The sequence below is a fragment of the Telmatherina bonti genome (genome assembly GCF_933228915.1).
Source record: "Telmatherina bonti genome assembly, chromosome: 16".
NCBI classification, from domain to species: Eukaryota; Metazoa; Chordata; class Actinopteri; order Atheriniformes; family Telmatherinidae; genus Telmatherina; species Telmatherina bonti.
The window spans coordinates 12,964,595-12,988,738 of NC_136614.1; the positions used below are offsets into that span (position 1 = coordinate 12,964,595).

Genomic DNA, 24,144 nt, shown 5'->3' on the forward strand with positions numbered 1-24,144 from the left:
GGAAGCCCCGGTCTGCCGTGTTCTGGAGCATTTCGGTCATTTTCAGGCCTGCAGAGTGTTGGAGATGTGAAGGGACGATGTAGAGGGTGCATGTGAAGAATTCAGGGTGTGCGCTCGGAGCGCATTCACAACGTGTTGAGTGCGCTCTGGGTGTGTGTTCAGAGTGTATTTTGGGGATGTTTTGACAAACGTACCCAGCCAAATCAACTTTTCGTATGTAGAAAGTGCAAAAGACATCTTTGGCAGTCAAGGAGTTCATATAAAAATTAGGGCAGGAATGATATCCTTTTCTCACGATTCCATTTTAAAAGATTTGTTTTGGTGCAGATTCAATTTAAATTGCAATTCCTAAACATTTCCAATTTTTACTTTGCATTTTAAACACCAGGCAGGGTGAAAAAGTTGCACAATGAAGTTTTCAGACTACATCACGAGCCAGATTTCTCAACTAAAAAAAAAAAAGTCAACTGTGTGTCAGTTTTTAAGGTTTATTCAGCAGCAATATATCTGACCCAGCTGTATGAACTTCTACTCTTGTTACAGAAGGTTGAACTGCATGTAAAAGTGCTGGTTTGGGTGTCTTTTATCTTGCTGCTGCACTACGATTGGCAGTCAGCTCTGCATTTACCTCAGGATGGCGTCTTGCTAGGTGGGCAGTAACGTTACTAGTGTTACTGCAGTACGCCACATGTGCATTACAGAGTTTACAAACAGCTTTCCACATGTCCAGCTCTGCTTTTTAAAATGATGGGAACTGGAAAAGGTGGACTTGCACAAAGTTTAGCAGATTATTTTACTGTTGATGCAAACTGTGAAGCCACATCGGGATGCTTTAATAATGCATCTTACGCATCAACAAAAAACAAGTTCAGCAGTATGATAATATTTAGAAACACAGAGAGAAAACTTCTGTAATTCATTTAATAATTACCCATGTTTCCTTTTTTTTTTAGAGTCCTTATTTAGGTGCATTTTCTGAAGTAAGTTTTCTTTTAGAATTACCTGTAGATTATTTCTACATGCATTTCATGCAAACGTACTTCAGGAAGTTGAGACGGCTGTAAAGACATTAGTTATGCCTAATTTAGCACATTTACATGCTGGAAAAGACAGATGACCAAGTTCAATCAGTGTAAAAAAATCCTTAGCCACACATAGTTTAATATTACTAATATGGTTATTTTTTTATAACGTATTGGTACATTAGGTAGCTTAAAGCACATTTGACAACATTTAAAAAAAAAAGTACACTACTGTATCTCACTAAGAAAGCAAATGATTCATCACACTGACGGATTTGTTTGGCAAAATTTAAGCTACATCACACAGAAAGTTAGTTTAACTAAAGGTTGATCATAAAGACAGGAAACACAAAGTTACAGGTTTGCCTGACAACCCGAACTAACAAACCTGTTTACTACACACACTACATCACAGGTGTCAGACTCCAGTCCTCGAGGGCTGGTTTCCTGCAGGTTTTTGTTGTCTCCATGCTCCAACGCGCTTGACGGAAATTCATAAAAAGGTGGACAAGAAGCTGCTGGATCCATTTGATTTGAATCAGGTGTGTTGGAAGAGAGAAACAACAAAAACCAGCCGGATACCGACCCTCGAGACTGGAGTGTGACACCCCTGCGTTACATCAAACTGCAGGATGGTAGTTTCTGCCTCGTTGTGCTGAAACGGACTAAAAAAAAAAAAAAAAAAAAAAAGTGTTTTTAACTTTAAATGAACTTTACCGGCATTTTGACTTGTTAAAAAATCAACTCTAACTCCCAACTCCCTCTTCCTAACAGCACTTTCCAGCTTAACAAACCACATTTCATCATATTATTTCTCCTACTTGCATTTACTGGATGTATTCATGACATGAAAGCAAAGCATTTGTTCCATACAGATGTTCTGATCACACATCAGTCTGCGGATGTTCTAGCTTTGTTCAAAATGTAGTGATAAAGACAAAGTCCAGAATAAAAGCAGTATAAGAAAAGAGTGACAGGGTTTCTGGCGTACCTTTGCTTCCTTTCACACTGTTCTGCTCTGGGACGTGGTCTTTGTTGTTGGCTTGTGATTGGCTGCCGGGTTCATCAGCAAGGTGAGACAACACCTCTTTTGCCAAAACATGGATGTACTTCAACGCTCTGGAAGATTTTTGTTTATTGTTTTCAGTTCTGAATACACATGGCTGAAAGAAGTACCACTTAAATTCTTGTTTCATGCAGTAACATCTTGTGACTTACAATTTCGCAGCTCCTCTCCTGCGACGGCCACCCGGTTGGACCTCCTCCTCCGGTTCAGCCGAAGGTTTCTCTGGATCCTTCTCATGTTGTGGCTCTTCCTGGACTCGCTGCTTTTTGACGTACTTCCTCTTCGGCTTTGACGTCCCGTTTTCCTGCTGCACAGAATTTACGCCCTCTCCAGCTTCTCTATCAGTGGTGACAGCTGTTTTAGACGTCTCTTTCGACACAGACTTCCTTGGTCTTCCTCGGACTTTAGGTGTTTTTTCCACAGTTTGGCTAACCGAGCCTGAAGACGGTTTTTCAGCTGATTCTTCACCCCAGCCTGTTGCTGGTTGCACAGCAGTCTCAGCTTTACTGCTTTTTGCTGGACTCTTTTTTTGAGAATCTGCTCCTCTGCTCGAGCGTGCTCTGGGTGTTTGCTTCACGACAGACTCAGTGGCAGTTTCATAGTCAAGATATTTAGGATTTTTCTTCCTTTGCCGTCCTCTTGATCTGGGTGTTAACTGCTCTGATGGCGTCTCCACCCCTGCAAGGTCAGTAACACCGATTTCAGATGAACACAGTATAACCAAACCAAAGGGTAGATAAATATTTCTAAAAATAACAAAAAGTCTATTAAAGCAACTATCTTTTCATCTGTACTACAATTACATTTCAACAAAAGCTACTCAGGAAGCTTGTATGTTTGGGGGGTGTAGCCTAATGGTTAACTGAGATGGGTTTGGGTCTAGTGAATTGGGGTTAAAGTACCAAGAGTGGGACTACATAATCCCTCCCAAATTATGCACAGGCACCATAACATGGCAGCCCACTGCTCTCTAGTACATACAGAGATGTGTTAAACACAGAACAGAGTCTTCCATTTTCATTTGGCAATAAACAAAATGATAGAAGCAGGTTGAAATGAAGGATAAAAAATGTATGTCTTGGGTAAATACAATCAAAATTTTACTGTGGTAAAATCAAACGATTTACAAAATTGCAAGACATTAAATACATCTGACATTTTTACACACAAGTGATTTGGCTGCTGTTTACAATGCCAGGAATAAAAATTATGTACGGATATTATTTAAATCCTGCTGTTTGATGTAAAAAATTTAAAGAGAATATATCAATATATATATTTATATATCAAAAAGCTGAAATTACAAACGTTTCAGATAAAAAAGACATTTAAAGGTGGAGTATGCAAGATTTTCAATATTTTCAAAATAAATTAACTAATAAAATAACTACAATCATAATTAGATAGTTTTTTGAACATGTAGGTTCCAGTCTGTCCATATTTGATGCGTTATTAAATTACAAGTTTTATTAATGACAAATGACAAAAAGCACTTTTTTTACTGGTAGGCAAACATTTAAGAAGGGTCTTTGTCATTAATTAAACTTGTAATTTAATAACATCAAATATGGACAGACTGGAACCTACATGTTTAAAAAAACTAATTATGATTGTAGTTATTTTATTAGTTAATTTATTTTGAAAATATTGAAAATCTTACATACTCCACCTTCAACTAGTTTATTTGCATTTAAACATGTTTTTAAAAGAGCTCAAACTCCAAAGATACAAAATATACATAAAATACTAAAAGCAAGCAAACAACAATGCAACCTAATGATGCACTGACAAATATGCTAGCTTGCAATAAGCAGCAGATTGGATAAATAAAGTTGTGGAGGTGTTCACTTTGATGATACGGATGACAACATTTACATAGAGCTGCAAAGAACCTGGTGAGGGTTGGTTGATGGACAAAGAAGTCTAAACTTCCAAGAGGTCCAAAAAATCCAAATGCAAGATTTCATTTGGACTTCTTAGATGCTGCATATTACAATGCAGGACTTCTATAATAAGCAACATTATAACAGAGGTAATTCTAACACATTTTGATTCAATAACGTGGCAGATCACATGTGCAATTAAAGGCATCTTTATGATCTGTTAGAATAATAAATAAATAAAAAAGACTGTGTTGTAAATCACAACAGTGTGAAGACATCAGCTTAGTTCTTTACAAACCTTCTCCAGAGTCAATGGGATCCATAGGCTCGGAGTAACTGGTGTGAAGGTTGTCCTGTAAGATGTGTCCTCATGTGTGGAGCAAGTTTACTCTCCAAGCTCCTGCAGAAACATAAATACTATTTGAATTTATAAAAATAATATTTAAAAAAATGCATGAAAATAACTGAATTTATGAGGCATCACACCAACCTGCTACATCAACACACAAATCAAGTTTTTTTTTTGTTTTTTTTTAATCCAGCTGCTACACACATACAGTAATACCTCACAATTCTTCAGTATATAGTATCAGATTTAATAACAACTTGGTATAAATGTAAAGTGGAGCCACACAGCCTCTCTGTCAGCATCCGGTTCTCATGTTGGCACCAAAACCCATTCAACATTTGACTATTTTACGCCTTTTACGTAACAGATAAGTGTACATTAGCAGGACATGCAAAAGAGTCATTAGCCCTAATTATTTACAGCTTCACATCACTTCGGGATATCTTTGTTTACATAAATCAAATAAAGCAACGAGTTAATTTAAGTAATAAACTTCAGACACTGGTTTGTTGTTCTAGCAAGTCATACCGTGTTTTATTTAGCCAAGCTATCCGGCTAACACATGCTAAGCTAACTGGCTAAAGTGGGAATGAAATAAACGTGATATTTCGTGGAAGATCACAGAAATAGTCACGTTTGCATGAATTTCCATCGTTAAAACCTCGCCGTCTGGTTGCTCTCAGCTTCCTCTCGGGTGGCGATGGCTGGAAAACCACGTACTAAACTCGATGAACTGTAGTCCAGCTACTCGGGATCGAACCCCGAACGAAGATCCCGGGATCACTCAATGACAGATAAACAGCGTCGCGATTATAAAATTCACTTAAATTCAAGCCGTTTTAAACCTTTTACCGATAACAAACATCTACCGTGTTGTTTCCTGTGTTTCTGAGAGGTGAAACCTATTTTATGCTTACATCAGACCGCCATGTTACTGTATAAGCATGGTGGCACACCGCCCCCTACCAGCGGAACGTCGAATTACAGCTATAGTTTCACACGAACCTGGAGTCATGTTGGAAAACGATATTCTTTGCTTTAACTGTTTAATGCATTGTGTTCACGACAGTGGACACCTGTTTAAAGGTTATTTTTTAAGTAAGGATGGTATATTTGCAATTTTGCCACTTCAGTGGACATTAGGAGAGTCGCCCAACACATTGCTATTTTCTGAAGAATAAACAAATGTAAATTTCATATATACACGTACATGTAACTACCAACCTCAGTGATAAACAGGTCAAGAACATGATACTAGTACATTTTTATAGATTATTTCTATGAATATTACAATATACCGGCAATGAAAATTTTGATAACATTACATAAATAAAAAGTAAAATAATATCAAAGACAAAGAAAAGTGTCTATATGCATCTGTAGAAGTAAAATATGGCTTGTAAAAAAATGTGGCATTGTTTTTAATAATTCATGCATCAGAGGGTTAAAATGCCCACATTGGGTACATAAGAAAAATGTGTCAAGTTGTTGATTAAAAGGAGAAATCATAAGAAAATAGTGAGGAAACACTTCTGGACGTGACTGAAATGTGCTTGTGCATGAAAGGTAAATAAAAAGTGACATTGCCTTTTGCAAAGTTGTATTCAGATATTGTTGCAATTTCACATAATTTTTCTATTAAAAAATGCCTTTAATTGTGATAAGAAAATCCCAAAGCAAATGTCTATTTCCAGCTTTAGGTTGCACTGTTGGTTTTTGTTATTAGTGCAAACACGATAGGATTTATAATCTAGGAAACACAAAATACAGATTCTGAACTCAAACTGTGTGTCAGTCCACAGATTATCATAACTATGAAACATAAACTGGTCAATATTTGTATGTTTAATCATGTTTTTATATCACTGGAAGATGAATGTTGCAATGAAGGACACAAATCATAAAACAAGTGACATTTTTAATGTTCAGATATGAATGTGCCATTATCCACGATGTCTCACTTTAATAGGAAGTATGTCTTCAAGCACAAAAATAATCTAATCCTTTTTGTGTTCGTAAATGACACAAGCTGGCTGAACTTTTAGTTAAAATTGGACTAAAGATGGATTTAAGACAAGTTTTACATTTAATTGACTTCAGCCTCTGGCTCTATATATTCTCAGATTTACCTTTACAACCTAACAGACTCTCACTGGTTGTTTCCTTTTGGCTTGTCCCTCTGAATGGGTTGCCACAGCAAATCATTGCACACAACAAGCTTTACTCCGGATGCCCTTTCTTGATGCAGATTACTTGAACCGCAGACCATCAGGTCACAAGAACAGCAGCTCTACCACCCCCCTAACAGACTCTCACTATCAAACACTACTTTAAACTTTCCTGCATATTTTTTTCAACACCTTTCCGATATGGAAAACCTTAAAATTCAAAGAAAAAACAATAAAAAACAAAAACTCTGACATGACTGTAAGTGCAGACATATTGAACTGGTTTGTATTAAACTGCACAGGAAAGGTGTACCTAATAAACTGACTACAAATCGATCAATTTATTAGAGTGTCTAATTATAATCACAAAGTGAATATTTTCTTCATTTCAAGAGATCAAGAATGAAAAAGGGCAAAAAATTACAGACAATTATTAAGCCATTGGGTATCCTGTTACATCATTATTATTCCCCATTATTTCAGACTGATAAATAAGGGAAAGTCTTGGTGGTTCCTGTAAAATGTTTAAAACAGAGAAAAAGGTAAAAGCAGCATCGCAAGATGTTTTCAAATGAGCTTTAAATTTTAGGACAAGAAATAAAAACAAAATGTGCAAAACAATTGTGAATTCTTCTTAATCTAACTAAGCTGTTCATCCATAAGGCATCCTAGTGGGGGCATGACAGCAAAAGCACAACAATCAGATACAGTGATTAATACAAAGCAGTTTTACACTTTTACTGACAGAAGTGTATTTTTTGTTGAATATTTCTTAAGTCTGACTTAACAGAAGTGCACACAAGAAGGGAAACCAACAACTAAAACATCCATAAATGAGAAAATAATGTAAACATCACAAAAAATAACCGATGTCGCACAACAGTGGATCCAAAATGTAAAGAATACAAACGTTCCACTAAAATGCTAAAAAGACTGTAACACAGATTATAACAAACGTGGTGTATTAACCCTTTATGGGGCAAGTGATTATATTTTTATCACTTTGTTTTCTTTCATATTCAGCATTAAAACGTTTTTTTCTTTTTTGTTAATGTAACAACAGAATGGAGGTCTTGGTACATACCAGAAGGATTTTAGGTTAAAACTTCTAACTTCAAGGTGTTTCATCAAGCATCCTATAAAGGGTTAATAGACTCTCCTTTACATGTAAGTGATGATTTCTAACACTTTGTTTCTGAACCGATCAGGCGTGTCTAAATCTGGTCCTCGAGACCTTTAGGTGCATCCTCTCTGCAACACACCTGAATCAAACGAATGGCTCGTTACCAGCGTCTGCGGAGCTCAGTGACACGATGGGAGGGAATTCAGCCTTTTCATTCAGGTGTGTTGGAGACGGGACGCACATAAAAGTTGCAGGATAGTAGATCTCGAGGATCCCTGTGCTGGATCTTTAGAGTCCCCACAAATATAGGATTTTCAAAATACATAAATCCACATACCCACTAATATTCTTGCTGTTTTGTGAACATTGTGAAATGACTGATTGCACATGGTTATTTTATTACTTGTATAATCAGGGGAAGCTCTGACAGGAAACCTGTTTTTGGAAGATGCATGAAATGAACATGAAGACAGCCAGTTAAGTTGTCAAATAACTTACAAAGAAGTCTTTTTAACCAGAGATGTTGTTATATTTTCCATTTTTTTTCCCATCCCGCATCCATCCGCATGTCTGTGCTTCCTTCAAGTTTGCTGGCCTGACCTGGAATTTTTCATACAAACTAAACATTGACATCTGAAACAGAAACTACAGTTTGAGGAAGATCTTTAGCTCAGCTTTCTGCGAATCCTCCACTTCCATCAAACAGTTAAAGCTTGTCGTGAAGACAGCTCAGCCCTCAACAGGTTAATAAAGGAAGATAAGAAATGAGCAACTCCACCCACTGAGGAAGACCAAGGGATGCGGTTTAAAACATGGAAGAATCTGTAAGTTCAGCCTGTTTTAAAGCTGAAATTAGCTTCAGGAAAGCAAAACATTTCAGTCATTGAGAGACGACAGGTTGATGTGTCAACACTTCAGAAAGTGTTGGGGTCATATTGGTCACATTTCAGCTTTTTTCTCTTAAGTTTCTGTTTCTTGGAAATGACCAATGGGAGGGTGGATAAACAGATACTTCATGACTGGGACTGATTTGTTCATTTCACCGTTTAAACATTTCTCTTTATTTGCTTTCTTTGCTCTTGTATAAAGCTTCTGATCTACTCTGGTTCACTACATGCAAGTAGAACAGCTGCTTTGTCACACACAGATACGGCAACTTAAATGCAAGCAATGAACACAGCTGCCTTCCACTGACAACACGCATATAAATCTTCTCCAAATCTAAAATGATACAACACAAGCTTTAAAAAAAAAAAAAAGGCGATCATTTCAATCAAATCTGACAAGAAAACGAGACTTCCTTCGTTACACAGTCAAGAAAGGCAAGTTAGTTGTAACGTAAACTGGTAACTAGTACAAAGATTACACTTATGAGGCACAAAATGTTTCAGACAATTCAGCTAGACTACAAAGTTTAACAAAATACTGTTGCATCCTCTGTTTAGGTCAAAGACAAGAAGAGTTTGTCAAAGGTTGTAAAAGAAAAGAGACACTGAAAGCTGGTGAAGACAACCTGCTACAGAGAAACACAGATAAACAGTAGAAGTACATTTCTCAAGGCTAAACACCGACAAACCATTTCACGACAGAGAAACAGCCTCGAAACCAGAAGTGGATATGTCCCCGTGTCCTTAACGTGAAGTTTTCTGCAAGGTATCGTCGTTTACCTTCTAAGAGACGCGTTAGTCCTCAGTTTGACCGCTTCGTGTTGTGGAAAAGAAGAACGTGGAGCTGGAGGAGCAGCCGCCCGCCGCTCTGTCTCCATCCATTACAGTCCGGTGGAAGTGGAAGTGAAGTGGAAGTTTTAGGAGCTGATACGGGGGTCGTTTCTCTACTGCGTTCCAGCGTTGCCGTGAGGCTCCACGACGACGGGCCTTTTCAGATTCCATTGGTCCATCTGTCTCTGCCTCTCCTGCTGCTCTAGCTCTGATTCGCTGGATGAGCCGCCGCCGCCGCCGTTACTGCTGCCGAAAGCAAAGCAGTCCCTCTGCTTCCCGTCAGACAGCCCTCTTTCTCCTCCCACTCCCCCCTTCTCTCTCCTTTTCAGCTCCATGTCCTCTTCAGGTTTGTCCACTTCCGTCATGCTGATCAGGGTCTGTTCTGATGCTTCTCTGTGGTCCATGTCCACCCAAATCGGCCCCGATGGAGGTTCTAGAGGGGTGTACTGGAGCACGGGTTCTTGCAGCTCAGGGTCTGCTTGTGGTTGGAAGTTCTGCCGCTCTGGATGGAGGAACTGGGTTTGGTGCTGGAGGTGGTGCAGAGGCTGCAGAGGGTGCTGCAGAGGCTGGTGCTGGAACTGCTGCTGCTGCTGCTGGTGATGGTGGTGGTGGTGGTGGTGGTGGTACTGGTACTGGTGAACAGTCTGCTTCTCGGCTTTATAAATGATCTCCTTTGGCTGGTTCTTCAGGAACTTCTCAAACTTTTTGGAGGCTTTCTTGTTTGTCACAAACCAGTCCTGTTCCGACCGGCAGCAGAAACGGGAGGAGAGAAAACATAGGGATGAGTACGTTTAATGGATTTATGTGACAGAGGACACGAAGAAAGAAGTACCTGTGAATGGACGGAGTTAATGTGGTATTTAACGCCACTTTCAGAGTTAAACTCCTTATTGCAGATCAGGCATCTGTACTTTCCAGCCTCAAATTCACCCTGAAAAGGAAATAAAAGGAGACATGAAAAACTGATTTCTGGTAAAAAATAATAATCCAAACCTAGACTTAAGAAACTCATTACACCCAATACATCATCATACACATCAGATCACTCAGTTTATCAGAGTTTTCTAGGCGTGGGAAAATCGAATCGAAAAAAAAAAAAAAAATTTTTCTTCACAATTTTAAAACTGATTTTTTGTTTTAAAAAAATCTAATTTTTTTTCAGATAAGTAAACATAATCCATTATAAAATTTTCTTTTTTCATTGTTTTTATTGATCTTTTTACTTGTCTTCTTGGGCATTATAGCAGCAGAATGATGGGCTGGCTTATTGTGTTGTTTTTTCCTAATTAAAATTTTAAAAAATGTTTTTAATCTACAAAAATCAGCAATATCAAAGAATTGTGAGAATCGCAATTTAAATCGAATCGGCACCCAAAAAATTGGAATCGAATCGGGACAAAAGCATATCGTCACAGCCCTGGAGTTTTCCCAGAATATTTACTTCCAACTCTTTCGTATATTTCTTTTATACTTTATATCTTCTACATATCCTGTTGGAGACAGAAAGACGACAAACCCTCGTGCAGAGTCCCAGGTGAGCTTTCAAACCCGACACGCTGGTGTAAGTGCAGCCGCAACCCTACGAGAGACACAAATACAAACGCTGCACGTTACATTATGGTCCCGACACTTCACACATTAACAGGAGGAAAACATGATGCAAAGTTTGCCAACTTGATGAGAATAAAAAGGCCAAAACAACAAACAAATAATCAAATAAATTTATAAATAGAGCAGGAAAAATGTTGGAATTTCTGGGAAAGCAGACTGAAGCAGCAACACAGTGGTGTGGGTTTAAAGATGCCAGACGGATCTGGCCGCTGTCCTGCAGGTGTATCAATGTATTCCTGCTTCAACACATCTGACTCAAAATAAGTGGATCCAACAGCCTATGAACTTATGACTCATGACTCATTAACCTTCAACACACAGCCGGCGCATTCATGCGCCTGATTGTTGCAAGCGCTCGACAGCTGCCGGCGTATTTAGAGGACAACGATGTGTCTGAAGGGGAAGTGTCAACAAAGAGATCATCGCTCTGTTCGTCCGCGAGACGAATCGGTATGCGGACAAGTAAAAGATGCAAAGGGGGACAGAGCAAAACGATCGAGTCGTGTTGCTTTTGAAACAGGTAGGCATGATTTTCCTTCTGTTTGTGAAAAAAAAACAGTTTTATAAGGAAAAAACAGAATTTTTTAAGCAGTGTGATGAAGGTTAATTTGAGTTGGGTGTGTTTTAGCAAAGATGCATCAAAAACCTGCAGGACTGGGGCCCTCGAGGACACCCCTGGCCTAAAGGGAATAAGCACAGGGAAAAGGGAACAGCATCTCTTTTGGCAAAAAGGAGGCAAAGTCAGAATGCATCTGGAAACAGAAGGATGGTAAACGTTAAACACAAACGGAGCTTCTTATCTTATTGTTATTAATGCAGCTCAAAAACATCCCGACATGTCAGAGGAGCTGCAAATCCATGGACACATGAGATACACCCAAATGTGTCTGGTGTTTCGTTTCTTTTCTACCTGGTTGGGACAATGGACTTTCCTCTGCAGCTTCACCTCATTCTTCCACTTCCTCAGCACCTCCTGGCTGAAGGCCGGCAGGCCTGGACGGGCGTATTTCAGCTAAACGGGGCAAAATCAGAGGTCGATCAACGACTGATTCTTCACTAAGAAAGTCAAAAAGTGCTTTTCTTTCTATAAAAACAGAATCTTTGTTGCCTTTTTGTCATCTGGCACCAGGTCTGACTGGAACTTCCTCTTGGGCCAGTCTTTGGGGAGGTCATTGTTGGCGATCTCAGCCAGATGGAAGTTGGCCACCTGGGCCGAGGCTCGCTGCACTCTGCCGCTGGCCGTCCTCTCTGGGTTGGCCTCCCTCTGAGCTTTCAGGGCCTCGTCTTCCTCGCTCTTTTGTGGTGTCTGCATAGCAGGACACAACAGGTAATTAAAAAGAACTGACTATGGGAATATTCTAAATAAAATGCAACAGGTGACTCACAGGAGCATGCTCTGACTTCAGGTGATACTCCAGACCAGCCTTGGATTTGTATGTTTTCCCACAATGCGAGCAGCTCAGCAGCATCTTCTCCAGCTCCGACTCCTTCTTCCCGCACTTCTTCATGTGGTAAACGTAGCCCATGATGCTGGTGAAGGCAGCATTGCAGCCCTGGAAGGCAAAAAAAAACAATCAGTATCTGATGGAAACACGCATTCAAACAGATCTGAGGTGAAACCCGATTCAGTTTACCTCCTTGGAGCATTTTAGTTTGCCCAATCTCTTCAGGATTTTACGCAGTTTGTCTTTGATGGCACGATCATCCAGGTCCTTGGCATCGTCAGCTGATGGCTTGCAGGGAGAGAAAAGCAGCATTGGGATATATATCAGTCACATACATAATATAAATGCTAGGATTGCAAATGATGTTGTTTTATTGAATGAATGATTTTATCCTCCACAGTTTTCCTGGTGAAAGGTAAAAAAAAAAAAAAAAGAGAACGACACATCCTGCTGTGTCTGATGCACTAACAGTCTCACCAGGTGGCTGTGGTCTGCCATGATGTGATACTTCATCCCTGTTGAGGACTTCAGCTGTTTCCCACAGTGTTGGCAGGTAAATGGTTGCTGCAAACCAGCAACACACTGGCATCACCATACACACCTAAACATGCTTTATTTAACACTTTCTACGCAGATGCATAAACATGAGCAGAGGAAAGTCACAACCTCGGTCAGAGCAGTTTAATGCACACTACCAGTCAAAAGTTTGGACACACTTTCCCATGTCCGAGCTGCTCCCACAGTGGAGTGCTTTAAGTCTCGTCTAAAGACCCACTTTTATTATTTGGCTTTTAACACTGTGTGAGTTGTGTGGTCCTCTGTGTCTTTTTTTTTTTTTCCTTTTAAATATTTTATTGGGTATTTATTTATTTTTAATTGTTTTACCTGTTTTTATTATTTTGACAACATTATTATTTCATGTTATTTTTAATTTCGCGATCTTCGACTTTGGCGACATTCTGTTTTTAAAAATGTGCTTTATAAAGAAAGTGGATTGGATTGGATTAAACCCAATGGGAAAGAGATTATTTACAAACCCAGCGGCTACCAAAATGTTTCTGCGGCGCCCCATTTCCATCAACAATCAAACATGCCCCTCCAACCCCATGCTTACAAGGAAACATAGGAGGAAATGCCCCAACAAACAGGCTCCAGTTTACCTGCTGCTACTTTATCTGCTACAGTGTGAGCGGAAAACTCTGCATGCTGCTGTACATGAGGGGAGTTGAGCATTTGAGGAGACGGATGCAGCTTTAGCTAAAACAACTGCTGGCTTATATCTAATGTAATCATCACGCTGCTCATCATGTGGAGGAAGAGACGTGTGAGACTTCGTACTGTCAGATGTTCATATACGCAGATTCTGGTGGTTTATTTGCCTTTTGTTTTTGTGCAAACACACACTCAAAATAAAATCTTTAAGTCAAAAGGATGCATTAAAATAAAACAGACAATATTTTATGACATTGGACACACTGTGGTCACTATTCATTCCCCACGATAGATCATTACATCCCTGGACCATCACCTGGCCAACACCAAGGAGAGACATGCCTCTTCTTATTTTTTTGTACTTCCACAAAGTTGTCCATGTTTTACTCGTGGGGGAAAAATTGTAGGTAATATTTGGCCCAATATTACCCCTCCCGAACCTGAACGGAACAAGTTTTAATTTCCATCTTCTGATTTACAGTCGAAAATACTCCATGTCTGTGTTGCTTTTACAATATTTTATCTTATATATTTATCTGATTTTACTAGATTATACTATTAGTATTTTAATGTTTTTTATGTTTGTTATGGTTCATTAACCTCTGGGTTTCATCACATATGACATATAATATCCCCTGCATGTGTTTGTTTTGCATGTATTACTGTCACGATGTGAGATGTGTTTTGTTTTTAGTTCTTCCTTCCTGGTTTGGTTTGGAGTTGTGTTTTCTGTCGAGCCTTGTTTCCCTACTTTAGTTCACCTGGATTCATTTAGCTCATCATTTACGCCTGCGTCTCATTGTTTTCCCTGCATTTATACCACTGGCTTTCTGTCCTCCTGCTGCTTCATTGTTTGCTTTTCGAATCATAAGCAAATTACAAGTGAGGGACACAATGCCGGCTTTACTTTCTTGCCAAGAAAAATTGAACATGAGGACCAGAGGAAGCAGGAATCAACTCTCCAAGTCAAGATCTATTCATGCTCTGTTTCTGCATCTCTTCACTCCCTTAATGACACGTCTGTAGTTCAGGAAATGGACCCATTGATGCTCTGTGCATTGACGTGTGGCTGTTTTTTCTTTAAAGGTCAGAAACCATTTTACGACAATATTTTTTATACAATATAAAGACAAATGATTTGATTCATGTCATTAAAAAGCAAACAGGAATGCAACGTGCTCACCAGTCGGCAGTTCTCCATGTGTTTCTTCAGCCCCTCCACAGTCTTCCTGCTCACGCTTTTACATTTCGGACAGGTCACTCTCCCTTTGGCCACAATCTGGAGCTGCCAGCGCTCTTCTTCACTTCCTGGTTGTTAACAAACACAAAAGGGCCAAATTTTATTACACATCAAAAACAATGTAAAACAAATTCACAATCACTTTATCTACAGTAACGTTCATGTTATTTCAGATTAAATTAATACTCTGTAGGAAAAAATGGTTACAGTAAAGTTTAAACATGAATAAAGCAGATCCTAAGCTGAAACGAACATGTGACAGAGTTACAGCTGTTCTCACCTGGAGGGTACGTGGGAGGCTCCTTCCTGGTCAGGAGGACTGGAGGTTTCTGATCTTCGCTTGGCTGAGCCGTCAAAACTTCACCGACATTGGCAGGACCCGAGCCTGGAGTTAGATCAGACGACTGCACATATTACCACTCTGCATGTACAGCTGTGCTCATATGTATTCGTCCCCTTTCATTAAAGAAAAGGCTGAATTTACAACAGTCACTCAAATAACTGGAGACTTAAAAAAGGAACAATAACTAAAAATTTGCAAAAATATAATTTAGTAATATAAGACACTGTTTTTTCATTTGATTGAGTTGAAGAAAGGAAAAAAAAACCAAACAAACAAATTGGTCCTGGACAAATTAGAGCACTTTTCTGAACAGTGGGACAAAATACCTGTCAACAGGTGCAGAAGTCTGACTGAGAGGAACAGAAAACACCTGACTGGAACGGAAACATTAAAGGATTCTTCAACTAAATATTACTTTATGAGTGATGTAATATGTAATAAATGATCTTATTTGTTTGCTTTTAAAAAATATTTCTATTGAACCAGAATTAGAAAATAATGTAATGATTTTCATAAAATTTTTATTTATTATTACTTTAGTCAATTTCAACTTATTTTACAGGCAGCTGTTTTTTTTTTTCCTTCTCTAATAAAAGGGTATGAATAAATATGAGCACAACTGTAGGATTCTCTGCAACAGTCTGGAGCTACACCTCGCTCTCTTCTATTGCCACGTAAATGTGTTCAGCGTTCGACTGAAACATGACAGCATAACTGGAAATAACGTATATCAGTCGGGTCTTTGCTGCGTTTTTATTTCCAAATAATCAGACTTATTTGCTCATCATCAACACATCATGCTCTGACACGCAGCTCTTTAGGAATCACCTTGCTGGTGGAAAATGGGTTTAATCTGTCAAACTGTGTGTCTTTGCAAGCAGATTAAACTGAAACGGTCAATGCCCAAAGAAAAACTCAAGACTTTCAGAAAGCCTGGAGAAATATTGCTCATGACTATTTAAAAAAGACTAAAACAAATCTGGACCCTTGAAAAGAAAACATGATGAAATGAGGCGGTTTTTTAACAGTACCGTTCATCTCTCTGTGGCTTTAATAAGGTCGGAGCTTTATACACTAACAGCAGCTAGTTTTCTTTGTCTCTCATTTACTTTGTGTGGGCGGGGTCACATTGGCATGATCACTCTTCTCTGAACACGTTCCACACTGTATGTTCTGTCACTGAGTCGTCTGCAGGTTTATTCGCTAACAGTAGTTAGGGTTAGGGTTTATATTTAACCTGATAGTTTTTGGTGCTCCTGACAGTTGATAGCCTTGTCCTCCGCAGGGGGAATGTGATTCTAAGATTGGCCTGTTTGTGTATATGTGTGTGAATATACATGATTTATATAGGTGAATGCATATGGGTGTTTATGCAAATGTCTGTATTTTTCTTTCTCTCTTTATCTCTCTCTTTTCTTCCCTCTCTATTAGGTGTTTTCTTTCTCTTTCCCTTTGTCTTTCTGTCTCTCTTCTGTCTTCTCCGGTCTGGTCCAGCAGCAGAAACTCTGTATTACAACTATGCAAAATAAATAGAGAAATAAAACAAGAATCCAGCAAATCAAGGGGATCATCATAGCAGTAATGCTCCTCAGAACACAGCATCCAGACCATCATTCTGCTTGCTTAAATACTGGACAAGACACAGAGAAAAAAAAGAATTGGGTGAGAGTTGATGGTAACTTACAGGAGCTTCTACCCTCTGGTTGTGGGAAGTTATTGACAGCAGGACTTCGCTCCAGATCAACTCTCTGCACTTTCTTCATGTTCAGGTCTTCAAGATGGAACAAAAATCAGCAATTTCATGAACTGCACAGACGTAAAAGACTAATACATGCGCGCATCCTGCACACCGTATGCAACATACTTCTGGTTATAGGCAGAAGTTAACTTGCAAAATATCAGTAAGACACAGAAGATCCAGTTTCCAGGATGAAAATGTAATTTTAGCATTTAATAAGACGGTTTTTGAGAAAATGAAGCTGCGATCTATTAAAATCTCGTGCAGCCTTTCAGTGACTCGTGTGAGCACTCACCGGGCCTCCAGACGTTTCCTCGCTCCTCGCTCCAGGTCGCCTCCTGACCTTGGCCAGTCCCCCAGTCTTGCTCCGGCCCAGATGAGGCCCGGTTTCTTTCCGGATCTCTTCCTCCATTCCACAACTCATCTGGACCTCGATCTCTGCCTGCTGCCCAGCCCTGCTCAGAACCTTGCTCCCGTCCCGTCATCCAGGCCTGATCCTGTCCAGGATGGACTCGGTCCTGCTGTGGCATCCACGTCTGCTCTTGACTGGAGTGTCCTGCTCGGTCTCTACCAGAGTTCCAGACTTGGTCTCTGTCTGCACTCCAGGGTTCTGGGCCTCTGTCTCTGCAGGAGTTCCAGCTCTGGTCCTCAGACTGGGACTGGTTCCTGCTGGACTCTGGGCCTTCCGGCCATACATCCTTTGACCCAAGTCTTGGTGGCGGTCTTGCTGTGGGTGGAGCCATTGACCCAGGCTCTGACCCGTTAGTCAGACCACCTGATGGGACTACAGAGCAGCTGCTGGTCGGGTAGTCTACTGTTGCTATAGAAACATTCTGGAGGTCCTCATACCTATAAAACAATAAGTAATACTTTGTTATGACAATTTATCAATACAGAACAACCAGGAGATGGAGACACTCCTGTCATGTTTCAGATGAGACATTTTTAAACATTCGAGCGGCGCCGCGATGCCGAGCTGGAAATCCCTCGCCGCCCCCCTGAATTAAAACATCCAAAGCACAAATAAGGTTCCAGATTCTAGAGCAAAGGACAACAACATGACAGCTTGACTGTGCTGTGGCTCGGTTCCTGGGAGGTTCAGGAGCTGAATAATAATGACTTCTCTAAGTCCAGACACAGTTTCCTGTTTTTGGTTTTTTCTCACTGAGCTTCTTTTTTTTAAGAGACGTGGGGCTCTCACTGGGAGGCTTCATGCTTACTTCTTTCTTTAAAGGATGTTTCAGTTCAAATAAAAATAAAAAAAAGTATTAAAGGTGGAGTATGTAAGATTTTCAATATTTTCAAAATAAATTAACTAATAAAAATAACTACAATCATAATTAGATAGTTTTTTTTTAAAAACATGTAGGTTCCAGTCTGTCCATATTTGATGCGTTATTAAATTACAAGTTTAATTAATGACAAATGACAAAAAGCACGTTTTTTTTTTTTTTTTACTGGTAGGCAAACATTTAAGAAGGGTCTTTGTCATTAATTAAACTTGTAATTTAATAACACATCAAATATGGACAGACTAGAACCTACATGTTTAAAAAAAAACAACAACTAATGATTGTAGTTATTTTTAAGTTAATTTTTTTTTTTAAATATTGAAAATCTTACATACTCCACCTTTAAGGATGCCTGAATAATTGCAAAATCTGTGGAACTTTTGCAGCATTTAAGCAATGTTGAGGACAAGCTGAACGATGGAGTGGTGGGTTGAGACAGATGCAGCAAATGCATATTCAAGCATCTTTGCAGATTAAATGTGCAGAAGCATGAAAGGTCAGTCAGTTGAAATAAAATTAAATCTCAGTGGGTCAATTTTGATTGATAAAGATGTTTTTTATGGATTATTTCCTGCAGCAAAACTTTTAATATTCAGTAAATAAAAGGAAACTGAAGCTTGTAACATGCAACCTGGCTGATAAATCTGTCTTTAATTAGCATCGACGACAACCAGTTCAAAGAAAACTACAAGTTTATCTCCAGAAAAGCTTGGGCTTGTGTTTGCATTGTTAATAAAGGAGTAATAACATGCGCCAATCAGAACAAAGATTTATAACAGTGAGAAAAATGCAGACAATCTACATGAACAATCAACAGGGTACGTGTCTCTCACCTCTTTCTGCCATATGTTCTTTTCATCTTTACCGCATCGTGGTGTCGATGAGAGTCGTCGTTCTGCAAGTCAAACACAGAAATGTGAATTAGATACCAAGTTGTGTGCAGCAAGACGCTGAACTCATCATTTAAACACAGATGCATACATGATGCACATATTCAGCCTCACCTCTGGGCGCTCCACTTCATTTGTTCTTCCAGCCATTTGCAGAAAAGCTGATGGGGAAACGAAAAGTCAGAGAGAAATATAAAGTAAAACGGTGACGTTGGAGTCAAACGTCGGCCGAACAGTTCCATCATTTTCCTTTACCTGGACATGGCTCGGCACTTTTTGGGTGTGACTGGACGAGCTTTTTCTTTCGTGGCACATACAAAGGTGACATATCCCCCTCAAGAGTGGTTGGAGTTCATTCCAGGAGTTCCAGCCCCCCGCCTGAGGAGATCACCACTGAGAGCACATAGAAAACACCAGGTTAATTAGAAAAACAAAAGAAAAAGAAATGAGGAAAAACATTCATTCACTCCGCCAAGGAGGTTGTGTTATTACTAGTGTATATCTGTTTGTTTGTTTGTGTTCAAGATAACTCAAAAAGTTAAGGATAGATTTTCATAAAATTTTAAAGAGTTGTTGGAAATGTGAAAAGGAAGAACTGATTTAATTTTGGTGGTGATCCGGATCACCGTTTGCACAATATGGGGGGGAGAACTGTGGCCCTTGGTGGAGGTTTGCACTCTCCAAGTGCTTTTCTTGTTTACTTTTCTAGGTTGTCATATAATTTATTGTATTGCCACTGCTACTGTATGTATGTTGGTGGAAACGTTGGTAAAACACTAAAGAAACTAATTTTCATCAGTTCTATAAAACCAAACAGTTTTGGACCAAAGTTCAGAAAATTTAGGACAAAACAAAAAGACAACAAATGTATGTTTTTACTGGGTTATCATTAAGTTAAATTGCAAATTATTCTTCTGAAAAGTCTAGAAATACTGACAAACTTTCTATAACTATTGTGTCATTATGACAAAGTTTAATTTAGAATCTTGAAAGCTGATTTCGTCAAGTGAAAAAAATAATGTATATAAAAGTGCATGAAAAGGTGAACGCATATCAAGTGATATAAAAATATATATTATCTTTTCTGTCACGTTGGAAGAGTAACATCTGGTACCTTCATCACGGTGTGAAACCTTGTTAAGAACCTATTTTAAATCGTGTCTTCAGCCAATTTGATCCTAGCAGTTTGCTGTTTAGACACAATTTGTTCCAATTTATTTTGTTGCATTCAAGTAAAAGGCAGAAGATAAAAGGGTTTGACTGACAGAAATTGGTACGTTTACATAAACAAGGCGATTTCCAACATACTGAAGCTCATACCAGAACATCTCATAACGCCTGGACTGACTTAGAGGCAACTGGTCGTATGCAGTGATGGAGCCTTGAAGTAGTTTTGGATCATCTTTACAGAAAAGCCAACATCCAAAGAAACACTAAGATACTTTCCAAGAAATCTGGAGAACTATTCCTGACGGCCGCTTAAAAAGTGAAAAGAAAGTTCATTTAAAATGGTTTAGGTTTGTTGGAGGATGGAGACAATCAGCAGTTAACAAAACCTCTCTATTCCTTCCTTACATCCTGTCATTAAACCTATTTTCATTGTTCCTGGATGCATGAAAATGAATTTGTAATAATTTCAACAGAAACCTAAAATCATAAAAACAAATTAAATGACGTATAAAAACATGAACATTCTGGTCATTCTGCTGTACATGTAGAATATTCCACCCAATTTAATCAGAACGATCGTGTTTCTAATGCTTTCTCAAGGTTATGTCCTACGTTATCAGTTGATAATTGTTTATTTTAAAAGAAAAATATGAACATGCGATGTTTATAGTTCTCTAGTTGTCATTAAGAGGTGTTCGACAATCAGTTTGGATAAAATTTACACGAAATAAAACAAAAGCACATATGAAGCCCTAGTCTGAAGCATCAGAAATCTTGTTCATTTCCTGTTTATTTAAGTTCCTTAAGATTCTCTTTTTTAATTTTCACCATTCAATTTAAATATAATTTGATTAATTATACATGAAAAGTCACCATCAACTTGTTTGTTGCCACTATAGATGAAATGTTCCTTGTTTTTTCTTTGCAGAAGTTTGCAAACTTATGCAGATATTAAAGTGTTTAAATGATGCAAAAACCTTCATGCAATAAGTTGGCATGAGCCATAAATTGTTGTTGATGCCTGATGAGTCCATTTTCAGCCCCTGTTGTGTTTACACTGTGTTTTCACCATGCATAACATCTGGATGTGCTTCTGTGTGATCTATGGCTCTGCATGTCATGTTGGAGGCCACCGTCAGTGTTGGAGGAAATGAACCCATCAAATTAAACACATTTAGAAACAAAATAATATCATGTGCACAATGTTTTCCTCAGTCCAGTAAGGCTGTAAAACCGTTCATTTCTGCAGAGCTGAGAGGGGAAATGGTTTTCCAGCTACCAGCATGATTGTCTGGATGAATAAAAGCATAAAAAAAACCCCAAAAACATTTAGCTTTTGACGACGATGAGGAGCTAAAGCAGAGCTGTGTTAGCTCGCTGATAAGCGGGGTTTCACCCAGGTTGTCACACAGTCCTCACCACCTTTCATTGTTTCTGAAGGGAGGAAGAAATATGAGAAAGCCTACCGTCCTACAGCTCACTCCCTCTCTGCAAGGACGGCCGGTCTCCATGTCTCCGAGCTGGGCCTCCTCCGTCGCCGCTCCCCCGGCACCGCCACCAGCAGGAAGGCCTGGTCCCGATGTAGGAGGAGGGAAGTCCTGCAGAAAACCTAGGCTGTGGAAGCATCTACATGTGAATCAGTGCACACACACACACACACACGCACGCACGCTGACATAATTCATCCGATGTGTGTGCATGTTGCTGAGTGGAACGCCCTCCTGCTGGAGACAACAAATAAGACCCGCATCTGCTGATGCGTTCCAGGACTGTCGGACATACTGCAACGCAAACGGCTGTTCGTTAAAACCTAAAAGGTAAACTGACTTTTGTACATTTTTATCTAAACATTCTTTATAATGCACCTTTTCTAAAGTAGGTTAAGTGTAATAAGAGTTTACTATGTTTAATTTCATGTTGTGAACTATGTTTAAAGTTTTAATTGTAACCTCTATCGGAAAATCTTTTTATTTTTATTTTTTAAAGTCACTGAAACCCATTAGGTGTTACATTAAAATATGACCTCAGTAAGGAATGAAATAAAAATGAAGGGCTTCAGGAAGAAGAAGAAAGAGTGAGAGCAATGAGATGATCCACACCTTGACGTTCCCAGAAGTGCACCTCTCTGCCAACCTTTCCTGGACAGAGAACATCACCGTTGTTGTCAAGAAGACTCTGCAGCACCTACATATCTTGAGGGTCCTCAGGTTGAACCTGACTTTCTGTCACTTATCCACTGATGATGTGGAGTGGTGGAAAATACGCCGACACAGACAGGAAGAGGCTTCAGAGTGTCATTAAAACGACCCAGTAGACCTTCACATCTGTCTAATGAATATTTGCACCACCTACTGCCTCAGTAAAGGCTATCCTGGCCTCTGCATGTTTGATCTGCTGCCCTCAGGTAGGGGCTGCAGGTGCATTAAGTCCAAGACACTCCCATATATCCACCTGCAGGCTTTCACATGCAACAACTGCAAGGATGAAAAGGTTCTGCAGGTGTTCTCAAGAGGTTGCAGGCCTATACCGTCATCACTGGCTCTTTCCTCCCACGTGTCCGTGACACAAGAAGGAGGTGAAAGCAGCTAAATAATATACATGCTAACATGTAAAAAAATATTTATTTAGTAAGGAATATGACATCACAAAAATGGTTAAAATGAAGCTTGTTTAGTTTGTTTCAGGGCTGTGAATCATTCTCTGGACTCCTCTGTGGTTCCAGCTCTAGAAACTGATGAGTTGCGGCCAACTGCCTCGTAGATCTAAATCAGCATAGAGTGTAACCTTTGTTTTAAAAGCAAACTATTAGCATGACATGCAGTTTTTGTTTCTTGATGGCTTATTTTAAATGTCATCCAAATTAAAATAACAGTTCACAAGTTTGTGAAACTTAAAATGAAAGTTTTTTTTGACTTGTTTTGAAGTACACCAACATTTATGATTTACATTCCCAGGTCTGAAACTGCGCTGGAGAAACCTGAGGGTGCAAAACCAGCTCACAATTAATGCAACATTGCAACAACAGCTTAAAGTTATTTATCAGAGGTTGAAGTGCAAAATATAACATTATTATTATAATCTCTGCGTCACAGACTAAACCTTAGTTACCTCAGTCCTATTTCAAGTTATCGTATTAATAAATTCCTCTTGATGACTTTGGTTACTTTAAATAGTTTGTGAAATATAAAAACTAACCTTTGGAAATGCAACAAATGTAAACTGTTCATCATACTGTAAGCTATGAAGCTTGAATGTTTTGTTTCAGTGCTGTTTTTCCATTTTTAGTTTACAATTTGGGAACAGAAAGTAGGGTTATAGTGTTAACCCTACAGACCAGATGATCTCAGGGATCTGGTTGGTTCATAATAAACCAGAAGGTGCAGTAATTATATGATCTCATACCTTGTCCTTGTCCTCTCAGTCAAGCGACTCATCTGCTCCCACATTGTGATTTCCATCTTGTTCCATCCTACATGCGTTTTACATGCACACATCATCAGATTCTTGTGGTGATGTAAATTCTAAAAATCCCCTATTTTTCCTGTTCTGGACTGTAGTATCAAGAGTTTTTTTAGAGATCCAGATCTATGCTTCATAGTTCTGAGCTTTATTTGATTAGCATTAAAGTAAACTGAGGGAATAGAGGTCAAAACCACTGAACAGTGGTACATCTATAAAACTAATCAAGATATTGGCTGAAGCACATGCGTATTATGCCAACCATAGTTACAAAAACTTCTTCAGCAAGCAACTCAAATCAATTTTTGGAAAAAACAACTAATATCTTGGTGAAGTTAAAACACAAAATAAGTTTCATGACAACAATCCAAGCAAACAACCAAAAGTTTCAACATAATTCACTCTTTCTGTTTAA

General features: G+C 39.0%; 2 protein-coding genes across 2 annotated transcripts in view; both read right to left on the reverse strand.

Annotated features, from left to right (window-relative positions):
• Positions 1-9,376, reverse strand: part of gtf3c2 (general transcription factor IIIC, polypeptide 2, beta) — a gene marked incomplete at both ends in the record, with an annotated part of 33,504 nt that extends 24,128 nt beyond the window's left edge. Inside the window, 4 exons of the mRNA XM_079255717.1 lie at positions 2,014-2,141; positions 2,241-2,766; positions 7,776-7,897; positions 9,279-9,376. Coding sequence (XP_079111843.1) covers positions 2,014-2,141; positions 2,241-2,766; positions 7,776-7,897; positions 9,279-9,376 — 874 coding nt within the window. The remainder of the gene's footprint in view (positions 1-2,013; positions 2,142-2,240; positions 2,767-7,775; positions 7,898-9,278) is intronic.
• Positions 9,377-9,442: 66 nt separating this feature from the next.
• znf512 (zinc finger protein 512) lies at positions 9,443-17,442 on the reverse strand (the record flags this gene model as incomplete). The annotated part of the gene is made up of 12 exons (XM_079255718.1): positions 17,214-17,442; positions 16,865-16,951; positions 15,118-15,222; positions 14,781-14,905; positions 12,863-12,949; positions 12,575-12,673; positions 12,326-12,493; positions 12,049-12,246; positions 11,851-11,952; positions 10,846-10,908; positions 10,162-10,260; positions 9,443-10,066 (listed from the first exon to the last, which is right to left on the reverse strand). Exons 1-12 carry the CDS (start codon positions 17,401-17,403, stop codon positions 9,443-9,445), a joined length of 1,947 nt encoding a protein of 648 aa, XP_079111844.1. The 5' UTR covers positions 17,404-17,442.
• Between the last annotated feature and the right edge of the window lie 6,702 nt (positions 17,443-24,144).